Source organism: Leucoraja erinacea, chromosome 1, assembly GCF_028641065.1.
Source record: "Leucoraja erinacea ecotype New England chromosome 1, Leri_hhj_1, whole genome shotgun sequence".
Classification (NCBI taxonomy): domain Eukaryota; kingdom Metazoa; phylum Chordata; class Chondrichthyes; order Rajiformes; family Rajidae; genus Leucoraja; species Leucoraja erinaceus.
In genome coordinates this window covers 941,943-964,971 of record NC_073377.1, presented here as the reverse complement: position 1 = coordinate 964,971, position 23,029 = coordinate 941,943, and the positions used below count along the sequence as shown (strand labels likewise).

Here is a 23,029-nt window from a genome sequence, read left to right as displayed (position 1 = left end):
GATATGGATCACGGGCACACAAAGGAGATTTGTTTGACTTGCCATTATATTCGGCATGGACATTGTGATCCGAAAGGCCTGTTCCTGTGCTGTACTGTTCTATGTTCTAGGTCAATGTACTGAAGAACGCCTCAATACTTGCAGAGTAAACGAGTAAGTGTGTTTTATGGGCTGTGGAAAGGAATATTGAGTATCTGTCACCAGTATCTGAAATAGGTTCCACTGCTCCTCCAGCAGTTACATTTGTATTCAGAGAAACGTTTCATTTTGTACGAAACCAGTGCTATAATTAAGCTCGCCTTCATCAGTATGGGCCATTGACTAAAAGAGTCAGAAGTTATGTCGCAGCATTTTAATACATTGCTTCAGCTGCACGTCGAATACTGGGTTACCAGTGCTGGTTACCCCCATTACGATAAGGATGTGGAGGTTTTGGAGAGGGTGCAGAGGAATGAATTAGGAGGTGTTAGCTATAAGGAAAGAATGGACAAACTTGGATTGTCATCTGCTGGGTGTCGGCTGTGGGGAGAACAGATAGATGTGTATAAAGTTATGAGACGCATGGATAGATTAGACAGGCTGAATCATTTTCCCAGGTGGGCGCAGCTTTAAGGTGAGAGGAAACAATTTAAGGAAATGTGCTGGGCGAGTTTTTATTTACACAGAGAGTGCCTGGAATGCACTGTCTGTGGTGGCAGTAGTGGAAGCAGTACGGAAGTGGCGTTTAAGCAGCCCTTAGATAGACACATGGATAGGAGGGAGGAGGAGCCATCTTGGAGGAACGGCTGCTAACCAGCAGCCGTCCGTTAAACTTGCTTTTTTTAAAAAAGTTTTTTCGTTAGTCCTGTCTCGTCCGTTTGGAGAAATGGACTTTTTAATGTGGGGGGGTAGGGGGCAATTTTATTTCTAGGTCCCTACCTGGTCGGTGAGGCAGCTTTTTCTCCGGGCTGCCCCGTCGACCCGTCCTCGTGGCCTACCAGCGGGCTTGGAGCGCCGTTTTCTGGCGGGGACCGCCCAGCACCTCGGCGTCGTTGGCGGCACAGCGCTGGGGCGCTATCGTGGAGCGGAGCGGGCGATGCCTTGCCTGGGTCGTTGCGCTGGATCGACGCGCTGGAGCTCCAGTGAGCTGGACCGCCGAGAGCAACACCTCCGGGCTGCGGGTCTGCAGAGCGGAGCAGGCGGCGCCGATTTGAACATCGGGAGCCTGGGAGCTCCAAACCGGCGCGGCCTTGTCGTCTCCGGAAGCCGCGGTCTACAGCTTGGAAGCGGCCGTTCCAGGTGGCCCAGCCGCTGAGAGGACTCTCCCGACGACGGGGCAAGACCACCCGGTGAGAACGGCCAGGAACATCGGGCCTCCGTAGAGGCAATTGCGGTGGCAGGCTTGACTTTGGGTGAACTTGGGGCTGGGGACTTGACATTGTGCCTTCCCCCACAGTGGTATCCATTATGGGGGGATGATTTTCTGTCTCTACGTAATCCTGTTAGTCTTTGTCCAAGATGGCTGCCGTGAAGGGAGAGTGGACGCTGGCGCGCTTTAGCTGCCGCTGCTCTCTCTTCACATTATGTTTTTGATTTTCTGTTTTTGGACTGAATTCTGTTTTTAGTTTGTGTCTCTGTGATGTCTTTATTATTTATTTTACTCTGATTATATGTTTATATTCCTGTTAATCTATGTAAGGTGTCCTTGAGATGTCTGAAAGGCGCCCAACAAATAAAATGTATTATTATTATTATTATTATTATATAGGGAATGGAGACATAGTGACCATGTGAGAGAAGGGGTCAGTTTAGATACTAGAACTGCAGATGCTGATTTACAAAATTAGAAACATAGTGCTGGAGTAACACAGTGGGTGAGGCAGCAGTGGGGCAGTGGGCAGTGGGGTCTGTTGCTGCGCTTCACTGAGGTCATAAGGTCATCAGTGATAGGAGCAGAATTAGGCCATTGAGCCCATCAAGTCTACTCCGCCATTTAATCATGGCTGATCTATCTCTCCCTCGTAACCCCCTTCTCCCCATAACATCTGACACCTGTACTGGTCTATTTTCTTTACAAATATCTATTACTGTCTGTCTGGAAGAATAACCAGTATGATGAATTAAATTGCACTTAGAAGGGTTTGTAGAATACTCACAGAGGCTTCCGTGCAGTTACTGTTCTTTGACAAGCACTTGTCATGGCACCATTGACAACCATTTGTGTTCACAGTACAGCTGTAGCAATCGGTGTACTGATCACACTTTTCGTTATCTGCGTCTGTAGTATAGCAAGGGGGAAGAAAACATGCTTCGTTTTTCTATAAATACTATCTGCTCAGCTAGATTTTCTCTCGTTTATTTATAAGGAAACTTTGCCTGCCGACCACCTACGAAAAATAATTTTGAGCTGGAGAGGCAGGGAACTGCAGATGCTTTAGGGCAGCACGGTGCCACAGCGGCTGAGTTGCTTCCTCACAGTGGCAGAGTCCCAGGTTCGACCCTGACTGCGGGTGCTTTTCTGTGCAGACTTTGTACGTTCTCCCCATGACCTGCGTTGGTTTTCACTGGGATCTTCGGTTTCCTCCCACTCTTCAAAGGCGTACAGGTTTGCAGGTTAATTAGCTTGAAAAAATTGTAAATTGTCCCTAATGTGTATAGGATAGTGTAAGTGTGTGGGGATCGCTGGTCGGCACGGACTCGGTGGGACAAAGGGCCCGTTTCTGTGCTGTATCTCTAAATACTAAAAAAAAAAGCTGATTTACACCAAAGGGCACCAAATGCTGGCGTAACTCAGCGGGTCAGGCAGCATCTCGGGAGAACATGGATACGTGACATTTCTGGTCTGGACCCGTTGTCAGACTGTAATTTTAAGTCTACCAGGACAGATTGAACAACCAAAGATACCTTGTTATTGGTCTCCAGTTGCAATTCCGGGCAGCTTATAAACTGAGTGATTCAAATAGTTTTGTAGACAGCAGATGATTTCCATATAAATTGTTTTTTGTGCTGCAGTCCACTTAATACGCTTGCTGAAGTGGTGGCTTACACTCAGTGCATTATATAAACATTGTGCAAATCGATCCTGTCACCGGGAGGGTACCAGTTACAAACTACGTAAATCTCACTCTATTGTACATCCCAGTTTCTTCCAATGAAGTGCTTTGTATTGCTACCTCAATTAATTAATGCTGATTATTTTAATTGCGCCTCAATTAGCTTCATTCCCCATAAACATCATCAAAACATTTAGCTGTGCACTGCTACTTGCCTCACAAAGCAATTACAAGCTCGTCCTTTTATTTGGTTGAAGTGCAATTCAAAGAGGAAATCTGACTCCACATCAAATCGATGGAAGCAACAGCTATTTCTTGATGATACCAACATATCAATTGGGCGGCTCGTTGGCGCAGCGGTAGAGCTGCTGCCTTACAGCGCCAAAGACCCGGGTTCAATCCTGACTATGGGTGCTGTCTGTACGGAGTTTGTACGTTCTACCTGTGATCTGAGTGGGTTTTCGCTGCGATGTCCGGTTTCCTCCCACACTCCCAAGTTTACAAGCTAATTGGCTTGGTAGATTTGTAAATAGGCCCTAGTGTATGTAGGATAATGGAAGTGTGCGGGGATCGCTAGTTGGCGTGGATCCGGTCGGCCAAAGGGCCCGTTTCCGCGCTGTATCTCTAAACTAAGCTTAAATCTGGGAACTTGCTGCCATACATCTGAACAGAGCTTGTAAATTGAGAAAGATAAGAAAGGGTCATCAGACCAACTGTGATCAGCCAACCAACGAGTGGGAATTTGTGGCCCATTTCAGGAACTATTGCAAGAAACCTAAATGGCTTTAAACTGATAAGGCTGGAGAGAGACAAGATCACTCAAGACCTGGAGCTGTAACATTCTATCTTCTCTTTTGCACTACCTGATGTACTCATATTTGGTAAGATTTGTCTGGTTAGCATAACAAAGTTTTTCCACAATATCTTGTACACATGGCAATAATAAACTAATGTCGATCCCATGCACTCCCATATTTTCTCCCATTTCCTAGGGAAGGTAACGCAGCTTCCTTCCTTTCTTGATCTAAGAAATTTTGACTATATATTGAATGAATAAATTAATCAATTTGTCCTGTTAACTAATCACTTAATACACAGAATGGATGCACAGTCTTTTACTCAGATTAGGAGATTCAAGAACCAGGGGACCAAGATTTACGCTGAGAGGGGAAAGATTTACTAGGACCCTCAGGGGCAACTTTTTCACTCAGAAGGTGGTGGGTACATGGAACGAGCTGCCAGAGGTGGTGGTTGAGCTAGGTATTTTAATAAAGATTTAGACAAGTACATGGATAGAATAGGTTTAGAGAGATATGGGCCAAATGTTGGGACGAAAATGTATGGAACATGTTGGGCAAGATGGACCGAAGGGCCCATTTCCACACGGTAAGACCATGACCATATAAACACCAAAGGTGAAGTCATTATAACTTACAGGTCTTGTTGACACATGTTTTTGAAATCTGATGCTTTTCTCCCTCTGTTGCCATTTCCCAAGGCACACATTGCGATGTGTTTGTGCGCCAGACACATCGGATTCCAGGCCCCGCTTCCATGCACGGTGCCTCGTCAGAGAAAGCGTCACACTTGGCTGGCGTGAACATAAGTACATCGCTCAGCAGAAGACTGTTGAACCCGCCAAAAATATACATAGTGCTGAGAATAAGAGGGAAAACAAAAATGGTATCAGAATCAGGTACAATATTCCGGAGACCTGTCAGTAATATCTTGCAATTCATTGCAAAAGATAACATGCTGGGAAGAACAAAATTCCAAATCCACACTATCCACAGGGTCTTGGTGAGACCACACCTGCAGTATTGCGTACAGTTTTGGTCTCCAAATCTGAGGAAAGACATTCTTGACATAGAGGGAGAACAGAGAAGGTTCACCAGACTGATTCCTGGGATGTCAGGACTTTCATATGAAGAAAGACTGGATAGACTCGGTTTGTACTCGCTAGAATTTAGAAGATTGAGGGGGGATCTTATAGAAACTTATAAAATTCTTAAGGGGTTGGACAGGCTAGATGCAGGAAGATTGTTCCCGATGTTTGGGAAGTCCAGGACAAGGGGTCACAGTTTAAGGATAATGGGGAAGTCCTTTAGGACCGAGATGAGAAAAACATTTTTCACACAGAGAGTGCTGAATCTGTGGAATTCTCTGCCACAGAAGGTAGTTGAGGCCAGTTCATTGGCTATATTTAAGAGGGAGTTAGATGTGGCCCTTGTGGCTAAAGAGATCAGGGGGTATGGAGAGAAGGCCGGTACAGGATACTGAGTTGGATGATCAGCCATGATCATATTGAATGGCGGTGCAGGCTGAAAGGGCCGAATGGCCTACTCCTGCACCTTTTCTATGTTTCTAAGATGCTTTTAAGAACTTATATGGAGTTCCACCTTAAGCCATCATGTATTGCCTCAGGAAATATTAACCCCTTGTCATTCATTGTCTGCGTATCTAAACTAGAGAATGTCAATACATTCTGCTATTTTTGCCAGATTTTCCACACCAACAGATTTCAGTTTCTTGCTCCCTCTCTCTCTTCTAGCATTCTTTCCACTATCCTCCACAACCACCACCTCCCCCCCCCCCCCCCCGACACACTCCCCCCCCCCCCCCCCCCCCCCCCCCCTCCCTCCCCTCTTGATGGCCCTTTCGTATCTCTCTCAATTTACATGCTTAAGGTTCAGATGAATGCCAGCAACTTTCCAGATTTTAGTTTAGTTTAGAGATACAGGGTGGAGATACAGGGTGGACTTCGGCCCACCGGGTCTGCGCCATCCCCGCACACTTAAGGGCCTGTCCCACTGTACAAGGTCATTCAAGAGTTCTCTCGAGTTTTCCCCTGATTTGAACTCGGAGAATGCCCGTAGCAGCTCCGTAGGAGTTTGTGGATGTCTCGTAGCGGCTCGTACAAGTAACGGTAGGCACTCGGGAAATCCGGTAAACTCGTGACGTTTTTTCAACACTGTGAAAAATGTCTACGAGTAAAAAAATACTCGTGATGAAAAAAATTGTTACTTTTTACTCGTACGAGCCGCTACGAGACATCCACGAACTCCTACGGACCCGCTACAGACATTCTCTGAGTTCGAATCAGGGGAAAACTTGGGAGAACTCTTGAATTACCTCGTACAGTGGGACAGGCCCTTAACGCTATCCTGCATACACTAGGGACAACTTACAATTATACCAAGCCAATTAGCCTACAAACCCCCGAGACCCTTCTCATAGAAGCATAGAAAATAGGTGCAGGAGGAGGCCATTCGGCCCTTCGAGCCAGCACCACCATTCATTGTGATCATGGCTGATCGTCCCCTATCAATAACCCGTGCCTGCCTTCTCCCCATATCCCTTGACTCCACTAGCCCCTAGAGCTCTATCTAACTCTCTCCTAAATCCATCCAGTGATTTGGCCTCCACTGCCCTCTGTAGCAGGGAATTCCACAAATTCACAACTCTCTGAGAGAAAACGTTTTTTCTCACCTCAGTCTTAAATGACCTCCCCTCTATTCTAAGACTGTGGCCCCTGGTTCTGGACTCGCCCAACGTAGGGAACATTTTTCCTGCATCTCGCTTGTCCAGTCCATTTATAATTTTATATGTTTCTATAAGATCCCCCTCATCCTTCTAAACTCCAGTGAATACAGAGATGCTGCCTGTCCCGCTGAGTTTACTCCTGCAGTTTGTGTCTATCTTCGGTTTAATCCAGCCTCTGCAGTTCCATCCTACACAAATCTCATTGCTCATGTTAATTTCACACCGGCCTGTAGTTCCATAGCTTATCTTTGTGCCCTTTTTTAAATAAAGGTACATTAGCTATCTTCCAGACTTCTGGTAGCTCGCCTGTGGCCAACAAAGATGTACCATTTTATCTTCCTTATTGCTCGTCAAGATCTCCACCATCACTTCTTTTGTAATGCTAATATGCTGCAGGATATCACGGTTCCCTCCCCTGATCTCACCATCTCTATAATAATTACAGACAAGAAGTATTTAGTTAAATCCTTGTCCTTTGTTGATTTGAAAATGTTGGCTCCTGGTGATTACTGGGAGTTAAATAAGCTTTTGTTCATTTCCTTTTTTAAACACTAACATAATGAAGAAAATAACGGGAGCATGGTCACACAGTAGGCAGAATCACTCTGATGTGACAGTAATTACAGCTTAGAGCTACTGCGGTACTGGAGTTGGGGTGGGCACATTGGGTCAAAGGACCTATTGTCTGTACGGAGTTTGTACGTTCTCCCAGTGACCTGCGTGGATTTTCTCTTTGGTTTCCTCCCACACTCCAAAGACGTGCAGGTTTGTAGGTTAATTGACTTGGTAAAGATGTTAAATTGTCCCCACTGTGTGTAGGGCAATGTTAATATGCGGAGATCGCTGGTCGGTGTGGACTCGGTGGGCTGTTTCCGCACTGTATCCCTAAAGTAAAGCTAAATTAAATGGACAACACATTTGCATGCATTTCCAGATGAGACTACACTCTGTCCTCGAGAACTGCTGCATTTCTAATTGATTTACTGCTTTGTGCTTCCAAAGAGAGTTACTATAATGAGAGCACCTTAGCAATTTTTCTTCAAAATTAACAGCTATTTTTATGTGATCATCCAGTGATTTTTAACTTAAATTAACCTTGCCTTTTTACATTTTTACTAGAATCAACTAGAATATTTGCCAGAATACTGTAGGGAGAGGTTGAGCAGACTGGGACTCTATTCCCTGGTGTGCAGGAAAATGAGGAGTGATCTTAATGAGGTGTATAAAAGCGTGAGGGGAATAGATCGGGTAGACGCAGAGTCTCTTGCTCAGAGTAGGGGAATCGAGAACCAGAAGGCACAGGTTTTAGGTGAAGGGGGAAAGAGTTTATAAGAATGTGAGGGGTAACATTACATGCAAAGGATGGTGGAAGTATGGAATGCTGTTATCCATATAACCATATAACAATTACAGCACGGAAACAGGCCATCTCGGCCCTACAAGTCCGTGCCGAACAACTTTTTTTCCCCTTAGTCCCACCTGCCTGCACTCATACCATAACCCTCCATTCCCTTCTCATCCATATGCCTATCCAATTTATTTTTAAATGATACCAATGAACCTGCCTCCTCCACTTCCACTGGAAGCTCATTCCACACCGCTACCACTCTCTGAGTAAAGAAGTTCCCCCTCATATTCCCCCTAAACTTCTGTCCCTTAATTCTCAAGTCATGTCCTCTTGTTTGAATCTTCCCTATTCTCAAAGTGAAAAGCTTGTCCACATCAACTCTGTCTATCCCTCTCATCATTTTAAAGACCTCTATCAAGTCCCCCCTTAACCTTCTGTGCTCCAGAGAATAAAGACCTAACTTATTCAACCTATCTCTGTAACTTAGTTGCTGAAACCCAGGCAACATTCTAGTAAATCTCCTCTGTACTCTCTCTATTTTGTTGACATCCTTCCTATAATTGGGCGACCAAAATTGTACACCATACTCCAGATTTGGTCTCACCAATGCCTTGTACAATTTTAACATTACATCCCAGCTTCTATACTCAATGCTCTGATTTATAAAGGCTAGCATACCAAAAGCTTTCTTTACCACCCTATCTATATGAGATTCCACCTTCAAGGAACTATGCACGGTTATACCCAGATCCCTCTGTTCAACTGTATTCTTCAATTCCCTACCATTTACCATGTACATCCCCCCTGTTGGGGGAGGTAGTTGACACAGGAACTATCACAACGTTTAAGAAACAGGTAGACAGGTACATGGATAAGATGGGTTTAGAGGGATATGGGCCACATGCAGGTAGGTGGGACTAGCGGAGATGGGACAGGTTGGTCGGTGTGGACAAGTTGGCCTAAAGGGCCTGTTTCCATAGAGTAGAAGTACTCTAGAGTAGAGGTACTCTAGAGTCGAGGGAATGAGAGTATGATTCTTGAATCTATAAATATCACCTCCAAAACGACATCAGGGAGAGTGTACCCTGGCGCGGTTTAGCTGCCGCTGCTCTCTCTTCACATTGTGTTTTTGATTTTTTTGTCTTTGGATCGAATTCGGTCTTTAATTTGTGTATTGGTGACGTCTTTATTATTTATTTTACTCCGATTATATGTTTTGCACTCTTGTTAAATTCTGTAAGGTGTCCTTGAGACTTTTGAAAGGCGCCCATAAAATGTTTTTATTATTATTATTATTATCAAAAAAATGATATAATGCCTTTCGCAACCACAGGACATTCTGAAGCACTTTACAACAAAATAGTTTACTACAAAACAAAATATCACAGAAACAGAAGAGACATTAAATGCTGTTAATATTCAATGTCCAAAATCACCTGTAGAAATGGAAACAGAGTTAACATTCCAGATCAAGAATGAGCTGAATTGTTTAATTTCTCTCCCTCTACTCATGCTTTACAACCAGCTTAATATCACAATGAAAACGCTGCCATTTTTGACAGAGGTTTTCCCAGAGAACAATCCAATTCTGTGGTATTGGTTAACAGTAAATTGAAGTCCGGTATATGACTCATCTCATTCAGTTTCCACCTCAATTTAACGTTCCCCAATCAGTCTTAAATATAGTTCAATGATTAACCCTCTGTGCCCAAGCATACTGTAAGACAATACTCCCATCCATAAGAAACTCTCTCCAATAACTTGCACAGAATCCTACATTCATTCATAGGTTCTATGAATCCTTGAATCATAGCTTTCTGCAGGCACATGGAGAAATTACTTCTTTATATTTCATCGAGATACGTTTTCAATCCTTTAAAGTGAGTGGAGACTAATCAAGCATTCCACCAAACATCTCCTCATCTTTTCTCTCAGGAATCAGATGTCACTCGACAGTGCACCAACATCTATCTCCAAGACAGAAACTGTACGGTATTCTTGGTATGGTTCCACCATAAACCCTACAATTGCAGCAAGATTTGCTTGCTCTTCTATTCCAATCACAAAATTAAGCTGAAAGTCTGAAATACAACAAAAAATCCTGGAAACACTCAACGAGTCCATAGTTTAGACAGATACATGGATAGGGTGGGTTTAAAGGGATATGGGCCAGAAACAGGCAGGTGGGACTCATGTAGATGGGGCGTGTTGATCGGTATGGGCAAGCTGGGCTGAAGGGCCTGGTTCCACGCTGCATCACTCTATGTCGTTTTGACCCTGTAGGCAATAACAGAGTTAATATTTCAAGCCAATGACCTTTGAAAGATTGTGAAAATCCAAAGTTGAACCAAGTTAGGAGTTGCTGAGAAAGACGGGCAAAAAAAACAGGGAAATTCGATGATTAGGTGAAGCCTGAAAGACATATGCTGGTGGTAATGGCTGAGAAAAGATGGTAAATTTCCCATTTAAACCAGACAAAATCTCAGTGGCCGTTGTGATGAATGTGTGAAATCTCCGTCCCTTACCCATTGCTGAATACAGCCGAATGACCAAACCGGTTTACATCGTGAGGGAGGTCCAGCGCAGGCAACACAGTCCACTCATCACAAGCTGTAGACAGAGAAATGCACGTTAACCAAGTCCAAACTCAACCTTGAACTAAAATTGAATGAATGAATGAATGAATGAATGCATGAATGAATGAATGAATGATACTTTATTGTCACATCGTGACAAGTCACAGTGATATTCTTTGCTTTGCATACCCAAGAGGCAAAGAGTCACCACATAAAGAGCGCCGACAGCTACATGTATCCCATTTTAACACAAACCATTTTTAACACATTTGTAAACACTCTGGGTTCCCAGCGGTCCCCCCCACACCGGGTCCTCCTTTGTTCTTGCTCTTGGCAGCCCCCCCCCCCCCCCCAGCCCCCCCCCCCCCCCACAAAAATTTAACTATGCAATGTGCACAGCGTTTACAAAACTACCTTTTTTTACTTCATTTCACAGCAACATCTCTTAGGTTAATCGTATAGTATCATTGACTTGGGCGATTGGTAGCATTTTCCGTAATATGACCATTAATTGGATATTCCTTTTAAGTTCTTAACATTAGAACAACTGACAATTCGTTTGTTCAAGAAAGAACTGCAGATGCTGGAAAAATCAAAGGTAGACAAAAAATGCTGGAGGGGTAACATGAGGGGGAACTTGTTTACTCAGAGAGTGGGAGCTGTGTGGAATGAGCTTCCAGTGGAAGTGGTGGAGGCAGGTTCGATATTATCATTTAAAAATCAGTTGGATAGGTGTATGGACGGGAAAGGAATGGAGGGTTATGGTCTGAGTGCAGGTAGATGGGACTGGGGGAAAATAAGTGTTTGGCACGGACTTGAAGGGATGGCCCGTTTCCGTGCTGGAATAGGCGATGTTTCGGGTCGAGACTCTTCTTCAGTCTATTCCTTCTCTCCATAGGTGCTGCCTCACCCGCTGAGTTTCTCCAACATTTTTTGTCTACTGACAATTCATTTGTCATTATTCATCCAGTTCTCCTGAGGTGATTAAGAGTCAACAGCAGTGCAGGCATCTGATTAAATGGAAACCAGGATAATGGATTAACATATTTTATTTGAACTCTCAATCTATAGGTTATTTGGTCTTGTCACAGTCTCCAATATTCCGATGTCCTGTTAAGTATTTTGGATTTAGTTTAGTTGGATTTATTGTCACGTGTACCGAGATACAGTGTAAAACATTTTTTTTCCCCTTCACCATATGACTGAAATCATTGACCCAATGAATTGAGTTTGAGTGTTCAGTTTATTGTCATGTGTACCGAGGCACAGTGAGCAGCTTTTGTTGCGTGCTAATCAATTAGTGGAAAGGCAATACATGATTACAAACAAGCCATCCACAGTGCACAGATATATGATAACGGGAATAATGTGAATAGCAATTAGTAGAAGATAAAGCCAGTAAACCCGATTACAGATAATCTGAGGGTCTCTAATGAGATAGTAGTTCGGGACTGCTCTCTAGTTGTTGGGAGGATGGTTTAGTTGCCTGATGACTGCTGGGATGAAACCGTTCCTGAATCCAGAGGTCCCTGAATCTATCTTGTGCCCGATGGGAGAGGGAAGAAGAGGGAGTGGCCAGTGTGCGACTCGTCCTTGATTATGCTGCTGGCCTTGCCAAGGCAGAGTGAATGGAGTTTCTTTGTGTGATGGTCTGGGCTGAGACCACAACTCCCTGTAATTTTTTGCAGAACTTTTCAGTCTCCCAACGGTGGGTTCGGTACAAATGCTCTACAATTGTGTACAATTAAACAGTTCTGAATCTGTTCTTATTTTCCTATTCAAAACTGGTCGGCTGACATTCCACGGATGAAACTGGCTGAAGGTGGTCTGAAAACTGTGCACAATAAAAGATCTTCCAGGCATCCAGCCAGGACAGTGGCAGCCAACATCACCAGAGCTTCTTCAAGGCAAACAAGAGCTTAGCTTTGCTTGTGTGCAGTTCTGGTTGCCCCTTACAGGGAGGATGTGAAGGTTTTGGAAAGGGTACAGAGGTGGTTGAGCAGAATGTTGCCTGGATTAGGGGATATTAGCTACAGGAGTGCTTGAGCAGACTCGGATTGATTTCTCTGGAACGCTGTAAATTGTAGGGAGACCTGATAGAAGTATATAAAACTATGCGAGGCATGGACGGGATAGTCAGAATCCATTTTTCCCAGTATGGAAAAACTCAAATACGAGAGGAATAGCTTTAAGGTGAGAGGGGCAAAGTTTAAAGATGTGCGGGGCAAGTTTATTTTTTACACAGAGGGTAGCGAGTGGCTGGAATGCACTACCCCCCGGGGCGTTCGTTGAAGCAGATGCATTAGCGGCAATTAAAAGATTTTTAGATGGGCTGGGGATGGAGGGATATGTGTTATGTGCAGCTAGATAAGTGATGGTCTTCGCATCATGTTCAGCATAGTCACTGCGGACCAAAGAGCCGGTTCTTGTGCTGAAGATGGTCACAAAAACTCTGAAGAAGGGTCTCGCAGAGGTCTCCTCGCACCTCTCGGCATATGGCCGGGATGGCCCACAGCCGGAGTGTCGACTGCGCCCGCGGGCTCCACCGTCGCGACCCAAGGCCGGGGTGCCTCCGACCCACAGCAGGAGCTGCCCTCGACTTTGCTTGAACACCTAGAAGGTAAGCGCGTTCTATTCCTTCCTCCGGTTCTGGGGGGGAGGGTGTCCTGTGGCGTCAGCTGATAGACAGACCACTTACGGTCAAAACCTCGTCAGTTATTTCGTGGGCTGTCACGTGATGTCATGGGTTAAGGGGAGTGTCCTGCTACATAAGCACATCTCACCTTGATATCGGCCCAGTCAACAGGTAGCTGAGCTCGAGACAACACCCTCGCTCAGCGGCAGCAGCAATTACATTATTACGTTAGAGGACCAAACTGTATTTTGAATCTATTATCTCACTGAATAAAGCAACTGTTTATTCACCACGTATGGTGCCGCTACAAGGTGATGTTTCAGGTCGAGACCCTTCTTCAGATTCTATTCAGTGGTGTGTTCTATTAGCTCTGCTCCAGAGCTCCAACCGGCCAGTGGGTCATCTGAGTCCTGACCCATAATGGTATCTCTCCATTCCCTCCACTGACACCGCCTTACCCGACAGGTTCCTCCAGCACTTGGTTTTTAGCCAGGCAGCAACCTGCTCCTGTCCTCAGGACAGTGTCGGCCTGCTCTTGCCCCTCAAGCCCTTAAAGGATTGGACAGGCTAAATGCAAGAACATTTTTCCCGATGTTGGAGGAGTCCAGAACCAGGGATCACAGTTTAAGAATAAGGGGTAAGTCAGTTAGGACTGAGATGAGGAAAAACGTTTTTCACCCAGAGAGTTGTGAATCTGTGGAATTCTCTGCCACAGACGGCAGTGGAGGCCAATTCAGTGGATGTTTTTAAGAAAGAGTTTGATAGAGCTCTTAGGGCTAACAAAATCAGAGGATATGGGGGGAAAAGCAGGAACGGGGTACTGATTTTGAATGATCAGCTATGATCATGATGAATGGTGGTGCTGGCTCAATCGCCAAAAGGCCTACTCCTGCACCTATTTCCTATGTTTCTATGCACAGAGATGCACCAGGGGAGTGTGAAGGCAGACATTAAAGTACTACCCCAGGACCACCATCGAGGGCTCAAACCCTCTAATCCATGGGCTCCAAGTTAGGAGTCCTTAAGAAACATAGCAAGAGTAAGTTACGTGGCCTCTCCAGGTTTTCTCCCCAGTTCATCAAAATCATGACCCCTACCTCAATCGACAGGTGACGTTTCAGGTCGGGACTCTGACCTGAAACGTCACCTATTCCTTTTCTCCACAGATGCAATACAATACAATACAACACCATTTATTGTCATTGAACCTCAGTGAGGCTCAAACGAAATTCCGTTTCCACAGCCATACAGACAATTTCCTACAGACATGCACACAATTTAATTCACACAAACATCCATCACAGTGAACCCACTGTGATGGAAGGCAAAGTCTTTTCTCTCCCCTGTTCTCCATTTCTCTCCCGATGTCCAAGCCCCAGGCGGGCGATGATAAGTCCCACAGCCATTTTAGGCCGTGCCGGGCGATTTACGGCCCCGCTCCCAGTCTAAAAGTCACAATGTTGGAGCCGCCGGCGGGTGCTGTAATGTCCCACGGCCATGAAGCCGTGCCGGGTGATGTATGTCCCCGCTCCGGGTCGTTCCAACCCTGCGACACGGGCTAGAGAAGTCGCGTTGTGGGAGCTCCGGGAAGCGGTCTCTCCCCCCGGACCTGCGAGCTCCCGATGTCCCAGTCCACCGGACCTGCGGCTGCGGCTGCGGCTGCGTTGCTGGAGCCTCCGAGCCCTAGGAGTCGAATGAGTTAGCAGCGAGTCACCACCGCTCCCCACGCCCCGAGGCCGGCCAGCCCCACGATGGTGAGTAGTCCGCAGCTCCGCGGTCTGCCGAGCCCCTGGGTCGTTCAGGTTGGAGGTCGCTCCACGTTGCTAGGCCCCAACGACAACGGAGACCCGACAGGGAAAAGGTCGGGTCTCCCGGACAGGGAAGAGATTTAAACCCTCCCCCCCCCACATATACACATTTAAAACCAGTATTAAAAAACACCAACACTACATTTAACTAGACAAAAAATTAAAAAAAGACAGACAGGCTGTAGGGGCCGCTGCAACGGGTGAGTCGCGCCGCCACTTTAGAGATACATCCATCCATACAACATACAAACATCCATCCATGTTCTTCCGAAATGTTGCCTGACACAATGAATTACTCCAGCACTTTGTGTCTCTTTTTGTAAACCAGTATCTGCAGTTCCTTGTTTCAAGTTGGGTTGAAGGACCTGTTTCCATCATGTATGACTATTCCAGATTGGAAAGCAAAAGAAAGCGAAAGAGAAAAAAAAGACAGAGAGACAGACAGAGACAGAGAGAAACAGAGAGAACCAGACAGAGAGAAACATCAAAACTAAGAATAATCCTTGGCGAAGGAAATACGGCACATCTTGGTGCACAATACGTAACAGCATGCCATAACCTGAGAGACTGTGAATGACCAACATGCACATATATACGCACACACTAATCGACATTAACTAACACTAAGAGATTAATAATGAATTGCTAACCTTGCTATTGTGTTGTACTGCTTACAGCTGCAAGAACGTGTAGCAATCAATAAAGGGCTATAGGCCTATTGCAAGTTTATGTACAGGGACATACCTATCCATACACTGTATACTTGTATTTATAATTATGCATTTCAAATATGTATGTCATGTTTTATACTTTGGCAATATAACAATTTTTTTTATCATGCCAATAAAGTTTTTTAAATTGAGAATTGAAATTGAGAAACAGAGCGAAACCGACAGAGAGAAACAGAGACAGGGAGAGAGACAGAGAGACACAAAGAGACACAGCGAGCCAGAGACAGAGAGGCATAGAGAGAGAGAGAGACACAGAGAGACAGAGAGAGACCGAGAGACAGAGAGAGACAGACAGAGAGACAGACAGAGAGAGAGACAGAGAGAGAGACAGAGAGAGACACAGAGAGAGAGACAGAGAGAGAGACAGAGAGAGAGAGACAGATACCGGCACAGAAAGAGACAGAGAGAGACACACAGAGACAGAGAGAGACAGAGAGAGACAGACAGAGACAGAGCCAGAGCGAGAGAGAGAAAATTGAAAGTTCATACAAGCGGAACAGTGTCATATATTTCAAAGGGATATGGAGATAGGGCTGGAAAATGGTTTTGAGATGTACGATCAACCATGATCTCAATTATGTCATCTCAAAGGACCAAATGGCTTACATCCAGATCTTCTGTTTGTATGCTCCCAGTTGATTCTCAATAACAACTGCACTTCAGGTTTGTGTACACATGCTTGCATCGAACATCCGTAAAATCAAGCACGGAGCCCAATGCAGGGTTGGTGATTGAAGTAATTCTACAGCCCATTGTTCCTGTAAAAACCTCATCAAAAGAGCACTTTGTAATTTCAGCTAATGCCAGCAAGACCCATTCCCACCAGTACTGTATCTCTGTTACACAGCAGCATGTCTATGCCCATAAATACACTACCCCAATATTACTTATAGACCCGTGCAAACTAGCGACATGTTGGTCGGCATGGGCAAGTTGGGCCGAAGAGTCAGATTCCTCGTTGTAAGACTCTATGACCCTTTGAACACAGATGTAGCTCCAGGCCCTAAGTTACGCAATGTGGTGGCTTGGGATGTCGGGAAGCAACAAATTGGAAATGACCTGCTCCATCCCCAAGACCATGAGAACCATCAATCCAGTCCAATCTCCAGGTCACTGAGAGTATGCTCCACACGTATGTTTTAGATTACATGACATCAATTATTCTCAATATTAAATATCTTAACAGGGATAAGTTACACAAAGCTAACACATGGCAAATGTTGCAACGTTTGCAAGAAAACACAAAACAATGAATAATCTGGTAACGATTGTTCAGTTTGCAGGCAAGTCAGAGATACTCCAGCATTTTGTGTCTATCTTCAGTTTAAACCAGCATCTGCAGTTCCTTCATACACAAATGTAGAGGCATTGGCAGGCCTCGGTCAAAATGTTATTCCCGAGCTTAGGTTTTCAAACGCAAGAGGGCATAGGTGAGAGGAAGGACGTTTGAGGGGGAAATCTAAAGAGTATGTTTTTTTCAGGCAGAGAATGAGTAAAATAGAATAGTCCAAAGGCTTGGATAGAGTGGATGTGGAAAGGATGTTTCCACTAATGGGAGAGTCTAGGACTAGAGGTCATAGCCTCAGAATTAAAGGACTTAATTCGGTGGACAGCAGGAACAGGATACTGATTTTAGATGTTTAAGAAGGAACTGCAGATGCTGGAAAATCAAAGGTAGACAAAAATGCTGGTGAAACTCAGCGGGTGAGACAGCATCTATGGAGCGAAGAAAATAGGCAACGTTTCGGGTCAAAAACCTATTTCAGACCCTCACATCAGTCTGAAGAAGGGTTTCGAACCGAAACTTTGCCTATTTCCTTCGCTCCGTGGATGCTGCCTGACCTGCTGAATTTCTCCAGCATTTTTGTCTACCTACTGATTTTAGATGTTCAGCCATGATCATATTGAATGGCGGTGCTGGCTCGAAGGGCCAATGGCCTACTCCCGCACCTATTTTCTATGTTTCTATGTTCCTCATGTTAACATGATAGCACAAGGCAGACTTTGCCATTGAAATTCTATACAGACAATTTGGATTGATACAGAAGATTAAGGAACAAAATCAGACGCTCTTGTGATTGAATTATAAATACAAAGGCTGGTGTCAGTGCTAGTAACTCATGATGCTGTTCCAGTCATTCGGTTACAGAGAGAATACTTCCTATTTGACGCTTAACCAAGCACGACAACTTTGTGACAGTGCAACCTTAATCAACACTGAGCCCATGTACATGTTTATAAAACTTGCTGCCAAAAGTGGATACAATAGTTCCCAAAAGATAAAACCTTGTGCAATACTGAAGCTTCAAGAAAATAAAGCAGACACGGTAGAACAGGGCAGCACAGGAACAAACCCTTTGGCTTCCAATGTTATGGACAGTTCCAAGAGAAAGGGAGAGACACTACAAAATTAAAAACGCTCAGACCGCCAAAGCCTACGCAATCTCCCGTTTGCCAAACATTTTAAACTCCCCTTCCCACTCCTATACTGACCTTTCTGTCCAGGGCCTCCTCCACTGTCAGAGTGAGGCCACTTCCCTCTGGAAGGAGACTCCAGACTGTCAAAGCTGCCACAGCCAGACATAAAAACAGTTTTTTTCCACGAGTTGTAGCTCTACTCAATAACAAAAAATCTGTAGCCTCCTTTTGCTCTGATATTTTATTTAATTCACATGTTTAATCGATAATGTTTTATTATTAATGTTTAATGCTTTATGTGTCATTCCTGTCACTGTATGTCGTTGTCACTTGCGGGCAGAGCACCAAGGCAAATTCCTTGTATGTGAATACTTGGCCAATAAACCTATTCATTCATCATTCATCATTCATGCAAATTGGAAGAGCAGGATCTCATATTTCGCTTGGGCAGCTTACAACCCAGTGGCATTAATATTGATTTCCCTAATTTGAAGTAACCCTGGCATTCCCTCTCTCTCTGTCCTTCCCCCACCCTTGTCACCTTGCTCATCAGTCTGAAGAAGGGTTTCGGCCCGAAACGTTGCCTATTTCCTTTCCTCCATAGATGCTGCTGCACCCGCTGAGTTTCTCCAGCACTTTAGTCTACCTTGCTCATTTCATTGTCTGTATTCCTTCGTTAGCACCTCATTCCCAGCCAACAATGGACCATTGTGAGCTCCACCATTCCTGAGTCATCGATGCAGGCTCTGCACCTTTCCATACGTCTTGCTTCCCCCTCCCTGACCCTCAGTCTGAAACAGGGTCTCGACACGAAACGTCACCTATTCCTTTTCTCCAGAGAAGCTGTGCTGAGTATTTCCAGCATGTTGTGTCTATCTTCGATGTAAACCAGCATCTGCAGTTCCTCCTCATATGCAGAATAAAATTACTGGACATACACAAAGCTTTTAATTATCGACAAAGCCTCCCAGAAGTATATTGGAAAATATAATCTGAGTTAGAAATCCATTACCAAAGATTTACTCTGTATCCCACAGAGCTAATATTAATCAAAGTGGACCTTGGTTTGTACGATTTGCAATTTGCATCCAAAATCAGCTCAATAAAATAAATTCTTAAAATAACTGGGTTACCAAAATCCTAATATGGAACAGTGGGTAAATGTTAGAGGTAGAGTTGCTACCTCACAGCGCCAGAGACCCAGGTTTGATCCTGGTCTCGGGTGCTGTCTATCTGGGGTTTGCACGTCCTCCCTGTGACCGCGTGGGTTTCCTCCAGGTGCTCAGCATTCCTTCCACATCCCAAACACTTGCAGGTCTGTAGGTTAATTGGCTTCTGTAAATTGTCTCTGTTGTCGTGGGATAACTAGTGTGAATGGATGATCAATGGTTGGCATGGACTCAATGGATGAAGGTGTAGGAAGGAACTGCAGATGCTGGTTTACACCAAAGATAGATACAAAATGCTGCAATTTCAGATTCCCACCATCTGACTAAAGAAATTCCTCCCATCTCCCTCAAAGAATGTCCTTTAATTTTGAGGTTCTGACCTCTAGTCCCAGACTCTCCCAGTAGTGGAAACATCCTCTCCACATCCACTCTATCCAGGCCTTTTACTATTCTCTACGTTTCAATGCGGTCCCCTCTCATTCTTCTTAACTTCAGCGAGTATACCCCAGTGCTGTCAAACGCTCATCATGTCAACCTACTAATTCCTGGGATCATTCTTGTAAATCTCTCTGGACCCTCTCCAGAGTCAGTACATCCATCCTCAGATGTGGTGCTCAAAATTGCTCACAATATTCTAAGTGTGGCCTGATCAGCACCTTATAGAGCCTCAACATTACATCTCTGTCGAAATAAAAGCTAGCATTGCATTTGCTTTCTTTACTACGGATTCAACTTGCAGATTAACATTTTTGGAATCCTGCACCAAGTCTCTTTGCACCTCCAATTTCTGCATTATCTTCACATTTAGAATATAATCTACACCTTTATTCCTACTCCAAAATTTGCTGCACAATATTCAATCTGCCACTTTTCTGCCCACTCTCCCAACGTGTCCAAGTCCTTCTGCAGAGTCCCTGCTTTCTCTACCCTACCTGCCCCTCCACCTATTTTCTTATCATCCGCAAACTTGGCCACAAAGCCTTCAATCCCCTCGTCCAAATCATGAATATACAACGTGAAGAGCAGCGGCCCCAGCACCGAGCCCTGCGGAACTCCGCTAGTCACTGGCAGCAAACCAGATAAAGTCCCCTTTATTGTCACTCTTTGTCCTCTGCCATCCAGCCAACCTGAAATCTTTTGTTAGGTGTCGAGGTACCATCACTGCAAGAATCAGGAGAGGGATAAGCAAAGCCATTATTAATTAATGGGAGTCTTTTTGTTAAATTTGCTTCTCAAACAATTAAAGATAACACTAATTACATTTTTAAAAGACTTTCAACCAATAGCCCCCATGTTGCAATTATTATGAGCAGCATAGCAACTAGTACAACCAAGGCAAAATGCACTTACAAAGACAAAAGCAGGCCAAGATCGATTGCTAAATAATGACTTGAACCTCATGGCAATTTACAGCAAAGCTAAATAATGTTTCAGAAAAAAGGAGGCAGCATGAATCAGAGTTATCAGTCGATTATCACATTGCAAGTTAAAACATAAATATGAATAGATTAAATCCTCACGGATAAACAATACTAAAACGTGAGCATGTATAATAACACAAATTACCAATAGATGATACAAGCTAAAGATGTGGTTTGAAAAAATTGGATTTTTTATCTTAGATAAATTAAAATACCACAGGCTAACACTTCATTGTGCACTGCTATCAATTAACTTAGGGTTTGCATGAATTAAAATATTCCTGGTGGGATTTTTGCAGTAGAGATATCTGAAATCATGCACATGAATTAATATGCTTTATTTTTAAATGGATATTTTTTAGCTCTTTAACCCATGAAAGATTTCTAAACATCTCTGTGTTCAGTTCAGCAAATCAATTTTATAAAGTTCCTCTTGTTTAAGTTCCTCCATGTGAAATTCATGGTAGCTGCTCCAACAGAGAGATCTGGGTGTATAGGTACATGGTTACCCAGTGGCAGTCCAGTGGACAGTGTGGTGAAGAGGGCGGCTGGCATGCGTGCCTTCATTAGAAAGAATAGAAGAGTAGAAGAAAGATTATTGAGGGCCCGAAGAAGGGTTCAAACCCCAAACGTCGCTTATTCTCCAGCGATGCTGCCTGACCCGCTGAGTTACTCCAGTCAAACCCTAAACACTAGCCACAATCACAGTCATGCCTTTAGTTGGCAAAGTCCAATAATAGAAATCCCACCCATAACTATCAAGTTGCCCATTAGCTTCCACAATCACCTAACCCCTCTAACATCTATTCCCTCACATACGATTTATCTTATGTCTCAAAATAAAGTGACTTTTGAGTTTAAAATGCTAAGATAAATGCCACTGAAACATCCAGCTGCTAAATTAAATCTGGCATTAGTCTTGCATTATAACAGCGCTTGGCATTTCAAAAAAGTGCATTGTGCTTTGGAAAACCTGCTAGTTCTCAGAGACGACATAAATTGAAATGTTTCCTTGACATTCCATGCTTAGCACCATCTGTTTTAAGGTAATACTAAATGTGGTGGTCTAATGGACCGAGACAAAGACATCTAAAAGATAATGCACAAAATACTGAAGCAAAACAAAGAACATTTTGCTTCACTGAAGAATGTGCTACATTTAAAAGCCTTTGCTGCCCTCTCCTGGAATTTACTTCACAGTCCAGATGCACATAAAACACTTTCATCAGGTCACAGCAAAGTCAGGGCATTAATTACACTACACCTTTCTGCTTAATTGAGCAGAAACCGTTTCTGATTGAACGCTGGAGGGCCAATAGTCAAACATTCAAAATGCAATTAAGCAATCTTAGCAAATTTATTACCAATTATGAAAGGGAGGAGAGGAAAGTGGTGCATCAAAATGAAAATCCAGATTACTTGTCATGAATTTTACATTGCAACACAGCATCTTTCACACGAACTAAGAATTATAATGGGGCAGCATTGAAATATGATAGGCCTGGATAGATAGGATGCGGAGAGGATGTTTCCACTAGTGGGAGAGTCTTGGACCAGAGGCCAGAGCCTCAATAAAAGGATGCACCTTTAGAAAGAAGACGAGAAGGAATTTCTTTAGACTGAGGTTGCGCATCTGTGGAATTCATTGACACAGATGGCTGTGGAGGACGTCAATGGATATTTTGAAGGCGTAGATTTACAGATTCTTGATTGGTAAGGGTTTCAGGAGTTAGGGGGCAAAGGCAGAAAAATGGGGTTGAGAGGGAAAGATAGGACAGCCCTGAATGAATGGTGGAATAGACCTGATGGGCCGAAAGGTCTTATTCTTCTAGAATTTCTGAACATGAATATTGATTATCTCAGAAGCAAATTGGCCATGATACACTAGTTGGCCTTTCTATTGTAATGGTATTTGAGGGCTAGAATGAATAGATCGGTCATAAGGAATAAGAGCAGAATTAGGCCATTCAGCCCATCAAGTCTACTCCTCCATTCAATCATGGCTGATCTACCTCTCCCTTCTAACCCTGTTCTCCTGCCTTCTCCCATAACCTCTGACACATGTACTAATCAAGAAATTAGATATTAAATCAAGAATTAGATTTTACGAAAATTGTAAATCTATAGAATATAATGCGGTTCGATCGTACAAACTGCGAAAATATGTACTTCTGATTGAGGGAGCACAGAGACAGAGGAGATTCACCAGTGGAATTCCTACATGGAATTATCCACCCAAGACTGTGGAAGCTCAATAGCTGAGAAAACTCAAGTCAAGAAATTGATACATTTTTGGATATTAAGGGAATTTAAGGATATAGAGTTTGGATAGCAAAGTGGTACTGACA

At 44.1% G+C, this 23,029-nt stretch overlaps 1 protein-coding gene across 1 annotated transcript in view; it reads right to left on the bottom strand.

The window, feature by feature from the left end:
* The window catches only part of atrn (attractin), a 346,003-nt gene that overhangs the window by 177,675 nt on the left and 145,299 nt on the right, over positions 1–23,029 (bottom strand). The window contains exons 11-13 of the mRNA XM_055642697.1: positions 10,449–10,533; positions 4,468–4,688; positions 2,136–2,257 (exon numbers count right to left, since the gene is read on the bottom strand). Coding sequence (XP_055498672.1) covers positions 2,136–2,257; positions 4,468–4,688; positions 10,449–10,533 — 428 coding nt within the window. The remainder of the gene's footprint in view (positions 1–2,135; positions 2,258–4,467; positions 4,689–10,448; positions 10,534–23,029) is intronic.